The sequence below is a fragment of the Pseudochaenichthys georgianus genome, chromosome 11 (genome assembly GCF_902827115.2).
Source record: "Pseudochaenichthys georgianus chromosome 11, fPseGeo1.2, whole genome shotgun sequence".
NCBI classification, from domain to species: Eukaryota; Metazoa; Chordata; class Actinopteri; order Perciformes; family Channichthyidae; genus Pseudochaenichthys; species Pseudochaenichthys georgianus.
This window is the reverse complement of record NC_047513.1, coordinates 25894718-25908607: the sequence shown is the minus strand read 5'-3', so window position 1 is coordinate 25908607 and position 13890 is coordinate 25894718. Positions and strand designations below refer to the sequence as shown.

The following is a 13890-nucleotide window of genomic DNA, read 5'->3' as shown; positions in this document are numbered from 1 at the left end:
TGTTTGTGCAGACTTGAGGATGGTGTTTAGGCATCTCTCGAACTGGCAGGAACACATTCACGGAGGGGAGAAGGAGAGGCTGTCACGCCGCTCGCTTCTTCTTCCTCGACTATTGGCCGAAATTCTGGGTTGGCTGAGCCTGAGCTGCAGCCGGAACCGGAGAATTTCTAGGCCAGCTTGCCCTTGTCTCCAGCCTGGGCTGGGGACTCGGGGTGAGCTGCGACCTCTGCGTCTTCGGTGTTTTAAACCTGACTGCCGGTCGGCGGGTCCGTGGACATGGGGGGGTCCTGTTCCGACAGGCTAGCTTGTCGAGCTAACCGTCGGCGGAGGCTCTTAACGGTAAAGCGGACGCAATGTCCGCATGAGCCGGGGTTGTCGATAGCGCCTCGGGCGTGTTCCAGCCCGAGGCAGGACGAACAGACCTGGTGTGTGTCTCTGCCCGATATCTTCAACCCTCAGCCGCAGAGTCGAGCCACCGAGTCCCTGACTCCTCTGGTGTGAGGGAGAGGGGCGTCCATCTTGGTCGCCTCGTGGCGTGGAGAGGGCCCGCTCTCGACAGGTGGGACGGGAGAAAAGATAAAACCACCTTGTCCTTAATCCGGAGAAAAGGACGGTGTGGGTCTTTTATTCCCGGAGAATACTGACTAGTGTGGCAGTATGCTCCTTAAATCCTTTCTTACTCCGTGGAAAAGAGAAAACTTCCTCGCTACCGTGGTGTCGGTAGAGGGGGAGCGAGCTAGCAACAGGTGTGCTGCTAGCTTGAAAAAATCGGACCTACCTTACTTTCTCGTAGAGAAGGGCGAGGTCGATTTTAAGTACTAATGGCGTTAGTACTACCATCTTCCTGCGAAGCAGAAGGAGTAGCCGGCGAGCGCCCGTCGACCGAAATGGGTATTTGGGTTCAGTCTGTGGACAGTGAAGCTTGCCCGGCTACTGTAGAGATGTGCTCTGAAGCGAGAAGAGGTGTTTGAATGACGCATGCGTTGTGGCGCAAGCTACTTATAGGGGATGATTTCCCCTGACGCTGACGTCAAGATCACCAGCCAATCAGGATTGGCGTAATGAGATTGATGCTTCTATTTGCTCCGCGATGAGGCACATCCCATAGTGAGACATCGAACGGAATGTTATGAATGAGAACTAGCTCCAGTGCCGCACGAAACATGTTTTCGATGGACGAGAGTGAAAATGGAACGCACACGCTATTTGTTGTTTGTTTATATCACGGTCTGTTCTTCTTCTCTGTCTTCCGGTTGTTGCCTCTTTTGAATGACTAATACACACTACCGCCACCTGCTGGTAAGGAGAGTTATTGCCACTCACGCACTGAAGTCTTTGCGGTGTGTTCCCGTGCGACACATGGCCAAGACGCAGGAGAACACGGCGACGCAACAGCCGGCGTCGGCGAGTCCTCTGGTGACTGCTTGATGTGTCAGGGCCTTTAATCAGAGCTTCGGTAAACTGGAATTTTGTTGCACCTAAAACACAAATATCTGTGAATGTGTGGCCTGTTGCTGGATCCAGCCACTCATATATTGTGTGAAGTCTACATCACTGGATGGTTTGATTTCATAACAAGATTAAATGCTTCACAAATGTAAAGGAAGGGAATTATATTAAAGTCAAACACAATGTAAAGATGTCAGAGATCTGCTCCGTTCTAACTTCTTAGCAGCTTACCGTATACTCAGTCGAAATGTGTGTGCCAGTGCATTCAACCTGCGTCACCAACATTGTTACCTGGCAACAGTGTTAACCACCCGCATTAGGATATTAAGAATTTGACAACACACCAGACATTGCAAAAAATAAGTGAAGGCATGGAGGTTCATGTTAATTATACTGTCTGAGATGCATGGCTAATAAAAAGAGCCATAATAAACTTAAAGAGAACAGCATGAGCATTTATTCAGTCCCACAAAAAGGCTTCTGTTTTCAATATTTCATCTGTTGCTTAGTATGAATAAATAAATTGTCTTTAGATGTATCGCTATTGACAACCAACTCTGTATTTTTCAGAGATGCAGCCTCTTACTTGTCCATGGATCATGTGGCTGCTTAGCTTTAATAGGAGAGATGAGATCCTCTGCTTCTCTGTCTGCTTAACTCCCCCCCCCCCCCCCCCCCCTCCGTCGGCCAGAAAAAATCACTGTATTAAAATGATGGAGCATCAGCATTCTCTAGAGGCCAAAGAAGAGCATAACATATTCTTCATAGAAACATTAATCCTTCTCTCTGTCTGATCTTCCTCATGTCTGTTGCCGGATGCAAGAAGAATATGTATTGCCCGAATCTGCAGACTGTTCTATTTTAAGCATCTGACTTATATTTAAAGGAATGACTGCTATGACGTAAGGTGTGATGTAACAAAAGGAGACAACCTGCTTTATAGGGAGGTTTCAAGGCACACCTTACCTGCACTTAGTCATACACCTAAGGTCTGTTTTCTTGCCTAAGAAAATACTTTCGACATGATTGTTTGTTTTTCCTCATTTTCCTGTTCTAAAGTGCACCATGTGTATCTTTGTTTGCCTGTTTGCTTGCTCAGCCCGTATTTGTTGCATTAATGGCGGACCACAAGTGGGTGTGTCAGCATATTCCTACGAAACTAGAGACAACACATTTATACAAACAAGTAATGACAACTCCCCAACAGGTCTAACACCCTTCCCTCCTGTGGAATGTATGCGATTGTTTTTCCCATGAAGACTTGTCTTTTATCTATATTTCCTACAGGGATCAGCTGTTATGTGTTCATTTTGCTTTTGCTGCATGTGTGGAAGGGCTGGGAAGAAGTATGTAAAACTGGAATTTGAATATGATCTCATGGGGGGTTTTTGAGTGTGTTTTTGTTTGATATTTGTTATCAGTAGGCCCATTGCAAGACTGCATTTAAAAAAACAATTTAATGTAATTCCCCCTGTGTTTTCTTTCCCTTTTCATTCCATTGTTTTGTTTTTCTTCTTAGTTTCATTTTGAGTAGCACTCAGATGGAAAACATTTCTTTTTGTGCATGGTACATTCATCCCAGTGCACAATAGAAAGCTAAGTACATGGACGTAGGTTTTACTTAGTGGGAGATTATTGTTAAAAGGCCTAAAACCAACAAAGAGCAAAGTATTCACGTGTCCTCACCCTTTCATTCAGACTCGAGTCACATATGTGATTTCTTTACTAGACCAAATCCAAACACACTTGTTAATCAACTTTAACACCAAAGACTCAAGACTTCCCATGGACTTCTGCCTTTTAAATTGAAAATATTTGAACCCCCCCCAAAGATCAAGTAAGATTATAAAAAGCTGTTTTTGTTGCATTTGTGCCTTTTTAAGAGTACACTGAACACATTGGAGAGAGAGAGACTTTCTGACAAGTTCCACAAAACTCCAGCCAGTCTGAATTCAATATTTCCCCAAATGTAAAAGCACACATCCTTCATTTGACCAAATAGCAGACATCCACAACATGTTAACCCTGTTAGTAGAGCACATAGAGAGCAGAATATGTTTTTAACACCCAGAATCTGAGGAGCAGTGAGTGACCAGACACACACAAATCATACGCATACATATACTGTTATGCACATTACACTAATGTTATTTTTACGATTATATTTGTGATGTGGCTGATGATATCCCTCAGTTATGTTCAGCTTCTTTCTTTGATCTTTCAGTTCCATAATATTGTTAACATGATTAATTAATATGTCTCTGTTGTATCACCATGTTTTTGATATAGTAATGTCAAAAGAACTTCTCCTTGAATTGTATTTGAATTTGAGAGAGAGCATGATATGTATTAAAGGCCCCAGGGCTGGGATTGAACCCTTAAAAGTTGGTGCTAAATCACATGCTATATGTAATCACCAAATACAATTGAATGGTTTCCCTTCCTAATTCAACGTTAACACTCTTTACTCCCAGCCAGTCAACATCCCCAGATTTACTTTGTTTGAATCTGACAGCATCCAATTAAAATGCAGTAGAGAACCATGAAGAACTTATACAAATAAATGGTACTCAAAAGATAATGCGCAAAGCTATGCCTTCGTCAAAATTGGCAACAGGTGCACTGATTTTGTTGGGACTCAACACAAAATGTTTAGGACTGGGACTTCATTTACTTACTGTTTACTTACTTTGACTTGATCAAAAAACCAGTTCAAGCAGGTGTGTCTGTTTAGCCACCTGCCTTTATCTTCACTTCTCGTTTGTTCGATATAATCACTTGAATCTGCATTACTTCCAACTATCTGGGTCAACTGTTTCTCTTTCCTTTCTCTTTTACTTCCATATTTTCTTTAGAAAAAGTCTATGGGCAGTTCTGCTCATTCCAAAATAAGCCCTGTAAGTGTGTGCGATTATGTATGTATCACTTAGTGATTCTCCACCCATGCTTCCCATACCTGACTCCTCCAGCAGGTCCACACCTCAAAGCCAATCCCTTCAAAACATCCAGGTGCTACAGAGTCAGTAACATTATCACGAGGCCTGCAGGGACACACACTCTTCCCAGGGAGGACATTTCTCTTTTACCCTGCTCCTCGTGTCCAAGGTAAGGGGCTTTGTCTGTATTAGGAACACATGTTAGATCAAGAGAATAGATGTAATGTAGATACATTTCAGTTTGATATCAGTTTAATACTACAAAGAGGACAAGAGATAGTGTAAGGAAAGGGGACAGTGAAAGGGCAAGGATATTCTCTATTATAAGTGAAGATCTTGCATGTCAGAAAAAAGAAGCTCAGTCGTGGTGTATACAAAAGAATGATATTTGCAAAGACAGATAACTTGGAAGCGTTAGGAATAAAAATATACGTGCTTTTGCTTTACTCCTCGGGCTGATAAGTGTTACCTAGGAAAATTGAATAAAATCAGGTTGGAGTTAAAAAGGCGCGATGTGCGAATGACAAAGACAGGCACTGCTTGATAGAAGAAAAAGAGACAGAAATAAAGGCTAACAAGAGAACTTCAACCTTGCCTTGTTAGCTGGGAGCATTGACTACAGACATAGGGAACTTGGTGGATGGAAAAGTATTTGCAAGTCACTCAACCTGTAGGACAAGTATCAGCTGTGTACGCAGGGAGTAGCAGCCTGTAATGGAGATTTGCATTGAGGATCAAGTATAAGCCCGAAGGTCCCCGCCGACGGGGACCCTGATTTTTTTTATACACACTCACACAAATATTTTTAATATTTTTTTAAGAATATTTTTTTTTATTTAAATTTTTTTTTTTTTTTTGTTGTTGAATGGAATGAATACCTATAGTGATTATTCAATGTAATACAATGATTTTTATAGTCTGGTATCTGAAAAAGGTCAAATGGCACTGATGGAACCAAATGTGCCCAAAGCTTATTCCGCCTGGACTTTATTTTCATAAACCTCTCTAAAAAGGTCAAATGTCACTTGTTTTGCCTCAATCTTGATACAGGGTACTTATTATATGTTATAATTTGGATTCCTAAAGCTTTTAGGCTACTAACCCATCATTCAAGGTTGGTCTTCACTATAAGTAATGGGTTTTCTTTAGGCGGAGACAGGAATTTACATTTTTTTGCTATGTTCCATCTGAATTTACTCTGACACAGAAACATCTATATTGATTCTGACACTTCTACATCCAACTCACAGATGTAACCTTGCTTTGATAACAAAAAGTATTCATATAAACCTTTTAGAAGTGACGTTACAGTCATTTGTTCTGGGAATGTCATTTTCGAGCCTGAAACCTGAAAAACAGGCTCGGGGTTTATTAAGTGTAAAAGGGGAATTTCTAACCGTAGCTGCCAATTATATGGCACCTGTTCACTCCTGATTCTTAATAAAGCCACTAGTATGGCAAGCCGATTTAACTTTTATTCATTTCTGGAGGATATAAAAAAATATATTCTGTCTAGTAAGAATGCGAATTCTTGATATCAGAAATTCAATTGTAACTAGTTGTAATGTGTATTCTTGGAATTTGAACTAGTTCAAATGCCAATTTCTGATATCAGTAATTCAATTGTTGATATCAGAAATACAATTTGAACTAGTTCAAAACCCTTTTTTGATATCAGAAATTAAATTGTAACTAGTTATAAATAAATATTGAATTATAACTAGTTCAAATTGTATTTCTGATATCAACAATTGGCATTTCGACTAGCTGAAATTGAATTCTTGATATCAGGAATTGGTATTTCTACTAGTTCAAATGTAATTGCAACTAGTAACAATTGAATTACTGATATAAAAAACTCAAGAACTCAAAAAATTCCAACTCCCATTGAAATGAATGAGAAAAATGATGCAAATCTCACTAATTAAAATCGCATTTTTGATATCAGAAATACACATTACAACTAGTTACAATTTAATTTCTGATATCAAGAATTTGCATTCTTACTAGTAAGAATTGATTTTTTGATATCCTCAGAGACCCAGGTCGTCGCACGCATCTCTGCTTGTTTAGCTGACATCTCTCAGTGGATGTCCGCTCATCATCTCAAGCTCAACCTTGACAAAACTGAAGTGCTTTTCCTTCCGGGAAAAGATTGTCCCTCTCTTGACCTAACTATCAACATCGGCCCCTCTGTTGTTTCCCCGACTCAGACTGCAAGGAATCTGGGTGTTATCCTAGATAACAACCTGTCGTTTACTGCAAACATCGCTGCTACAACCCGCTGCTGCAGATACACGCTTTTCAACATCAGGAAGATACGCCCACAGCTGACCCAGAAATCGACGCAGGTTCTGGTCCAGGCTCTCGTCACCTCACGCCTAGACTACTGCAACTCCCTCCTGGCTGGTCTACCTGCATGTGCCATCCGACCTCTGCAGCTCATCCAGAATGCAGCGGCTCGTCTGGTCTTCAACCTTCCAAAATTTTCCCACACCACGCCGCTCCTCCGCTCCCTCCACTGGCTTCCGGTAACTGCTAGAATCCACTTCAAGACACTGGTACTTGCGTACCATGCTGCGAATGGATCTGGCCCTTCCTACATCCAGGACATGGTTAAACCGTACACCCCAGCACGTGCACTACGCTCTGCATCAACCAAACGACTCGCTGCACCCTCGCTGCGAGGGGGACCCAAGTTCCCATCAGCAAAAACACGTGGGTTTGCTATCCTGGCTCCAAAATGGTGGAATGAGCTCCCCATTGAAATCAGGACCGCAGAAAGCTTACACACCTTCCGGCGCAGACTGAAAACTCATCTCTTTCGACTCCACTTCGAGCGATAGAATGACTAACAAAGAACTGCTAACAGAGCACTTATATACTAATAAAGGACTGGCTTATCTATAGCCAGTTGAGCAGCACTTGAAACGATTGGCTCTTTGAAACCTGATGTTCTTATATGATTCTGTTTTCCTCAAGGTTGTGTCTTCCTGGTCGAATGTACTTATTGTAAGTCGCTTTGGATAAAAGCGTCAGCTAAATGCAATGTAATGTAATGTAATGTAAAATGAATAAAAGCTAAATTGGCTTGCCATACACTAGTGCTGTATTTGCATTACTCTAAGTAGGAATATTGGAATAAAATGCATCACATAACCTGAGGATTCCAGCCGAGAAAGAACGATATGTCTCGTCTGTCACAACAAAGAGAAAGACAAACACACGACAAAGAGATAGACGAGGCCGGCAACATTGCAATCTAGAGCAAATAGGAAAACAAATTGTGGTCCATCTTTGCCATCTCTCTGAGACAAGATATACTGTTGACTCTGAAGTTGTTGTTTTTTTTATCCTAACTGAATGTCACCTCAAAGTTTGTGTATGTGTGCATTCGGTATGAAATTGGAAGATAAATCGAGCTGATAAATCACATGTTCTATACATTTGCGCAAAAGCAATGCATGATTCATACTGTACCACCGGTTGTATTCTTCATTTAGAAGAAGAGCTAAAGTGCAGGTAAAGTCAGCAGTGATTGAACATGTCTGGCTCTCAGTAGCCCATATTGTGATTCATTGAGGCAAATCGTTTTTTTGCTGTGTAATTTAATAGTGAGGAATGCTGAATGAGAGAGAAAAGAACATCTGATTTGACAGCTCAATATTTTCACAGCGATGGCGAAAAAGCATTGGCAAAGTGTTTCTGAATTCAAACACTCTGGATTAGATGAGACAGAAGTGAAATGGAACAGTGGACAGCGAGACTCTTATCCAACTTGTTCGCTGTGAGCATTCATCAGAATGAGATGTAGATGTATTATACGAGAAGTACTTTTTTTCTCAGTAGCTGAAAATAAGTCTTTGAGAAATCTTAGCCCTTATCTGACAGAACAGAAACTCGCTGTGTTAACAGTTACACAACCAAATCAGATATGTATTTCAAAGACGTTTGCCCCCCTCGTTCAACACGAATCTCTTTAAACACATGCATACACACACCTGCATGCAAACTCTTCTTCATTTGCACAAAACCGAACCCCAGAGGAAGAGAAAAACGAGAAGAGAACACACATGCAGCCAAACAACTCTGACAGCACACCCACACACAAAGAAACAACTATGCAGGTTTCCATAACAGCGGCATGTTTAAAGTCTACACACGATCAGACCATTAAATCCACATAGTGATATTTTGAATAAATGTCCCTCTCTTTCTCAGAGTACGGGTCCTGTGGTACGATTAAGGCGTGCTTAACATTCACAAATGAAATGCTATCCCTTTACAGGCCTTTGAAGAATCAAGGTTGCAAAATGAATTTGGGATTAGAGAGATGGCCGCGGCCGTCTGATCAGACACACTGAGCAAATATCTGTCTAATGGAGCTGGGAGTATTGGTTTGTCTTTTCAGGAAAGGGAGGCTCCGACTCATTCGTTGATGTATAATGAGTCAGTAATGAAGCGGTTGCTCTTTGTAAATACGGATCTGCTGTGACTTTGAAAATGTATGTGAAATACATGGCAGGTGGTTTTGTTGCCTCCAGTAGTAATCCTTCAGACAAACAGAAAGACAATTATTTCAAACCTCAATCATGACTTCCTTGGCAGGGGTAATTCAAAATAAAGTTAAATTGACCTGAAAATGGAAATTGTATTGAATTATATGATCAGAAAATCTAAATTGTTAAGTGGTGTCTTTTTATCAAATGTGAAATCAACCACAATTGGTTTTGCAAATCCTATACGTAAATACATTATCAATAAAGCCACTGAAAATGTGCAAATCATTAAATGGGCATTCCACAAATATTACACATCAAGTTCAGCTCCCATGCATGGGCCCTCCTGTTGTCTTCGGGTCAAATCTGACCAAACTTTCATCAATCATAACTTTTTTGTTTTACATTCGATTGCATTAAGGCTTTATGATATCCTACACAGTAGACATTTGAACATATTAAATTGCTGATCACCACTTTCATTGAATTTTGGATGATTTAGTCAACTTTGTAACACCCATGGTGTTCCGCCATAAAGAAAAGGAATTAGTAACCATCCGGATCAGATAAAACACACACAAATACACACACACACACACACACACACACACACACACACACACACACACACACACACACACACACACACACACACACACACACACACCACACACACACACACACACACACACACACACACACACACACACACACACACACACACACACACACACACACACACACACACACTCTAGATGTGTCCCCCCCCTTATGTGCCCAATCCCCCCATGTGAATCACACCTGGCACACACAAACAAACACACACACACACACACTGAACAATTTGACACATTTCCCGCTCTTTTGTGCCCATCCCCCCCACATGGATCACACCTGGCACACGCAATACATGTTCAGTGTCTATTCTTTGTATATTTATTGCGGTATTTCATGTATACCAGTAGTCTGATATATTTACAGTTTGAAAGGGTGTTAAATGAAATTTGGTGATGATTAATGTTTTTTGTGTTAATGTAATAGCAGGTCAAACAGGACCGGTCAAATTTGAGCGTGAACACCAAAGTAAGGGGGGAAACGAAGACAATAGGAGGGTTACACTTTAAAATCAGGTTTATGATATCTCCTTTGCTCTGGAGGAGACAACACCTACATATTTATAACAGAAACTGAGTGGACTTTAAAAGCTGGGTGCGTTTCCAGGCAGGGAAAATATAACAAAAGGAACTACCGTGTTGAATTATGGATAGTGGCTCTGGTTTTTTCACCCAATGTTAGGGATGTGAAGAGATCTCAGGTACTAGATCAAGTCTCACCGTTTATAAAAAAAAATCTGTCTAAAGTCCTCCATCTGTAGGAAGTGTAATATGAATTTACTTGTAAAAAAAATGCTTTCATATTTGCTTTACAGAATGAGAATAAATATATGAAAAGAAAAATGTGCAGTGCCAATAATCTACAAAATGTAAAGAGTTTTCATCTCCAAGTGCTTGAACTAATATCCTTTTTTAATCTACTTTGACTTTCTTCTATTTAGACCATCAAGAAGTTCATCCTATCTGCTCTTCTGAGGAGCTTCTTCATCTCCCTCAGCTTCCTCCATCCCCTGCTCCACCTCGAAGGCAGCAGTTATGAACTGGTCTGCGTTGGAGGCCCTCATCAGCGGGGTCAACAAATACTCCACCGTGTTCGGCCGTGTCTGGCTCTCCGTGGTCTTTGTCTTCAGGGTGATGGTGTACGTGGTGGCGGCTCAGCGAGTCTGGGGTGACGAGAGCAAGGACTTTGTCTGCAACACTGCCCAACCGGGCTGCACCAACGTGTGCTACGACCACTTCTTCCCCATCTCCCACATCCGCCTGTGGGCCCTGCAGCTCATCTTCGTCACATGCCCGTCCCTGATGGTTGTTGGGCACGTCAAGTATCGCGAGCAGAAGGACATGCAGTACACCCACTCGCACAAAGGCACCCATCTGTACGCCAACCCTGGGAAGAAACGTGGGGGACTGTGGTGGACGTACGTGGTAAGACCTGAGGACATGAATGTGTTTGTCTTGCATTGCTGTAGACGTCACATGCCCAACAACAACAAAAACAGCCACAGATTAATTCAGGCCTTAACTAAACTGAAATTAGTCGTTGTTAGAATGTCAAAAATAATCGTCATAGATAAGTTTCTATTTACGCCAGAAATTATACATCATTTGTTTTCTCCTGATCAACAGAAAAACAGTTTTGACAGCTTCTTCTGCAGCCCAACGTCAGAAACAAGTTTCCCCATTCTTCCACACTAAATAGATAGATGTACTTTATTGATCCCAATTTTGGAAATGTTTGCATTGCAGCATCATAAAAAGCAAGGCAATGTACATAGTCAGAGAAATTAAGACACTAGAAATAAACAGTCCAACATATTTCTGAAATTGAAATAAAATAGCATTACTGCTAGAGTTTTGATCTGAACATTTGTAAATGTTCATCTTTATAGGTCATGCATTGTTTTTCGCAAGTTATAATCATCTGTAGACCAGTAGTGACTAAGACATCCCCTGGATATTCTCATTGGATGGATGGACAGGAATATAGATTGTTGCCTCATTTGACTTAAATGTCTGTGTACTAATTTAACCGTAATTTATTTTATCATAGGTCAGTCTGATTTTCAAGGCAGGCTTTGACACTGGCTTCCTCTACATCCTGTACTACGTCTACGAAGGCTACGACATGCCCCGCCTGTCCAAGTGCTCCCTGGAGCCGTGCCCCAACACGGTGGACTGCTACATATCCCGTCCCACTGAGAAGAAGATTTTCACAATCTTCATGGTTGTCTCCTCTGCTTTGTGCATCCTGATGTGCATCTGTGAGATGGTTTACCTCATCTGCAAACGCGTCCAAAAACTCATGAAGAAAAAACACGAGGCAAACAAGAGGATGTTCGTAGAGAATCACGAATTGACGCCACTGGCAAAGCCCAGGTCAGAGTTTATGTCCAAGAGTTCAATCAGAGTGGATCCTACAGTCTCCGTCCAAAACCTCACTAACATGAAGTCTGAAGAAGTGACGTCTAAGAAAATGTAATGTGTTTTCATACCTGCCAACCCTACCGATTTGGGCGGTAGTCTACCACTTTTGACATGTTTCTACCGCTTACCGATTTAGCTGGCTTTCCCTACCGATTTTCAATCTTCCCAAACTATAACAAATCAAAATGACACTCCATAGACACTGGACTCGACTTTTGGCGGACACCGTTTGCAGCATGTCTGTGATCGCATCATACAAACAGTCCTCTGTGTTTCTGAAAGAGAAACAACGGGCAGACCGGGGGTAACGCTGCGGGAAAGGCAGCGTTACCCCCGACGAGGCATTTGAGTCCTGCAGGATTACCCCGTTAATATCAGTGTCTCGAAAACACATGTTGGCGACTGAAAGACATCCAAGCCTCATCCCAATACCCCTGCTCGACTCCTCCTTTCCCTCACTCGCTTCCCTTCCTTGCGCATTAGCTCCGCCTCCGTAAGATGCGAGCGAGAGACACGAGGAGGTGACACGAGGACAGAGGAGTCTTCGGGTATTAATTGGGATGGCCTCGTTCACTCAAACGTCACTCTTAAACGACCACAGCTGTATCCCCTCTCATCGGGCTAAACTGAATAACCCCTTAGAACCGGCCCATTTGTTGTTAAATATTTATTTAAATGAATTAATCTTTCTCTTGTTAGTCAAGGAATTCAATGTATGATGGTTGGTCCTGCTTTTGTGTTCCGTGTTGGTATAAAATGTAGCCTACATTAAATAAATATATAATTATAGTAATGTGAAAGCCTTTTAGAAATGAATTGCACATAATAATTCCCACGGAGCTGTGAGCACTTATAGCACTTGTGAAGCTTTTCCACTCATCTTCCAGTTGTGGGTTTTCCTCTGTTGAAACCAGTTGTGAAGGTGGGGGCGGGGCTTTTATACGCAAGTAGTGAAAACACTTCCGCGTAGTCTGCTCGCGTGTATCCTCCCTTTCGTCTCCTCCCGCACACCCCTCCTCCCTCACCCCTCCTCGACTCCTCCGTGTGCGTCCTTCAACATGGCGTGTCTTGATCGATTTCCGGGTCAAGTCCCGGAGGAGGGGAAGAGAGGAGTCGAGGGGCCCTTCTCACTTCTGTTATTTTTCATTTCCTCGCTCCTCCGTCTCGGTCTCACCGGAAGTTGATTTGTCTGCGCCATCTTGAGTAGCGTCCCAATGGCCTTATTTTTGCCGGAGGAGAGAGGAGCAAGGAGCGATAATGGAGGAGCTATAACCGAGGACCACCAGACCATCCTCCGATGAAATCCTCAGACACTCGCCCCGCCCCCTTACTGTGTATCGCTCACTGATTGGACGATGCAGTGCATGCACTGATCTGATGCTTCTTGACATGAGAGCAATTTCCCAGCGGAGTGAAGAAAATACATGAAACTCACGGGAGTCACTCCTCAGTTTATTCTGTGTTTTGTTTCAATTAATGTATAATTTAGTTACAAATATGTGATATATCTGAACAACAAAGTGGTCAAAAATCATTTTATTAATTTTTTGGAAACATTTTCATGATCGCTTTTTTCATTTTACAGTTATTGTCATTTCCATTCAGTCAGTCATTAAAGGTGGGGTAGGTAAGTTTGAGAAACCGGCTCGAGATCGCTAGAATTTGAAAATACACAACCGGAGAAAATCTGCCACTTCCTTATAGAGCCCCTCCTCCAACACACACAAACGCGCACATGATCAATGAGGGCACGAGATAAGTTTGTGCCCCGATGGAAGGCTGACAGGCAGGTAGGCCATTTTTTATGGATTTTTTGTCAAAGCACTTAAGATATTCATTGCTATCGGGATGTTAAGAGCATTCCATGGAATATAACAAAAAGTGTATCTCGAGCCGGTTTCTGAAACTTACCTACCCCACCTTTAAGTGCTATTAAAATGTTAATTTGCTACATATCCAAACAAACAC

General features: G+C 42.1%; 1 protein-coding gene across 1 annotated transcript; it reads left to right on the top strand.

Annotated features, from left to right (window-relative positions):
- The first annotated feature begins 4468 nt into the window (after positions 1 to 4468).
- On the top strand, positions 4469 to 11990 carry gjb9b (gap junction protein beta 9b). Its single transcript, XM_034094166.2, has 3 exons — positions 4469 to 4554; positions 10440 to 10923; positions 11549 to 11990. The coding sequence occupies exons 2-3, from the start codon at positions 10534 to 10536 to the stop codon at positions 11975 to 11977; spliced, it is 819 nt and encodes a 272-aa protein (XP_033950057.1). The 5' UTR covers positions 4469 to 4554; positions 10440 to 10533; the 3' UTR covers positions 11978 to 11990.
- The last annotated feature ends 1900 nt before the right edge of the window (positions 11991 to 13890 follow it).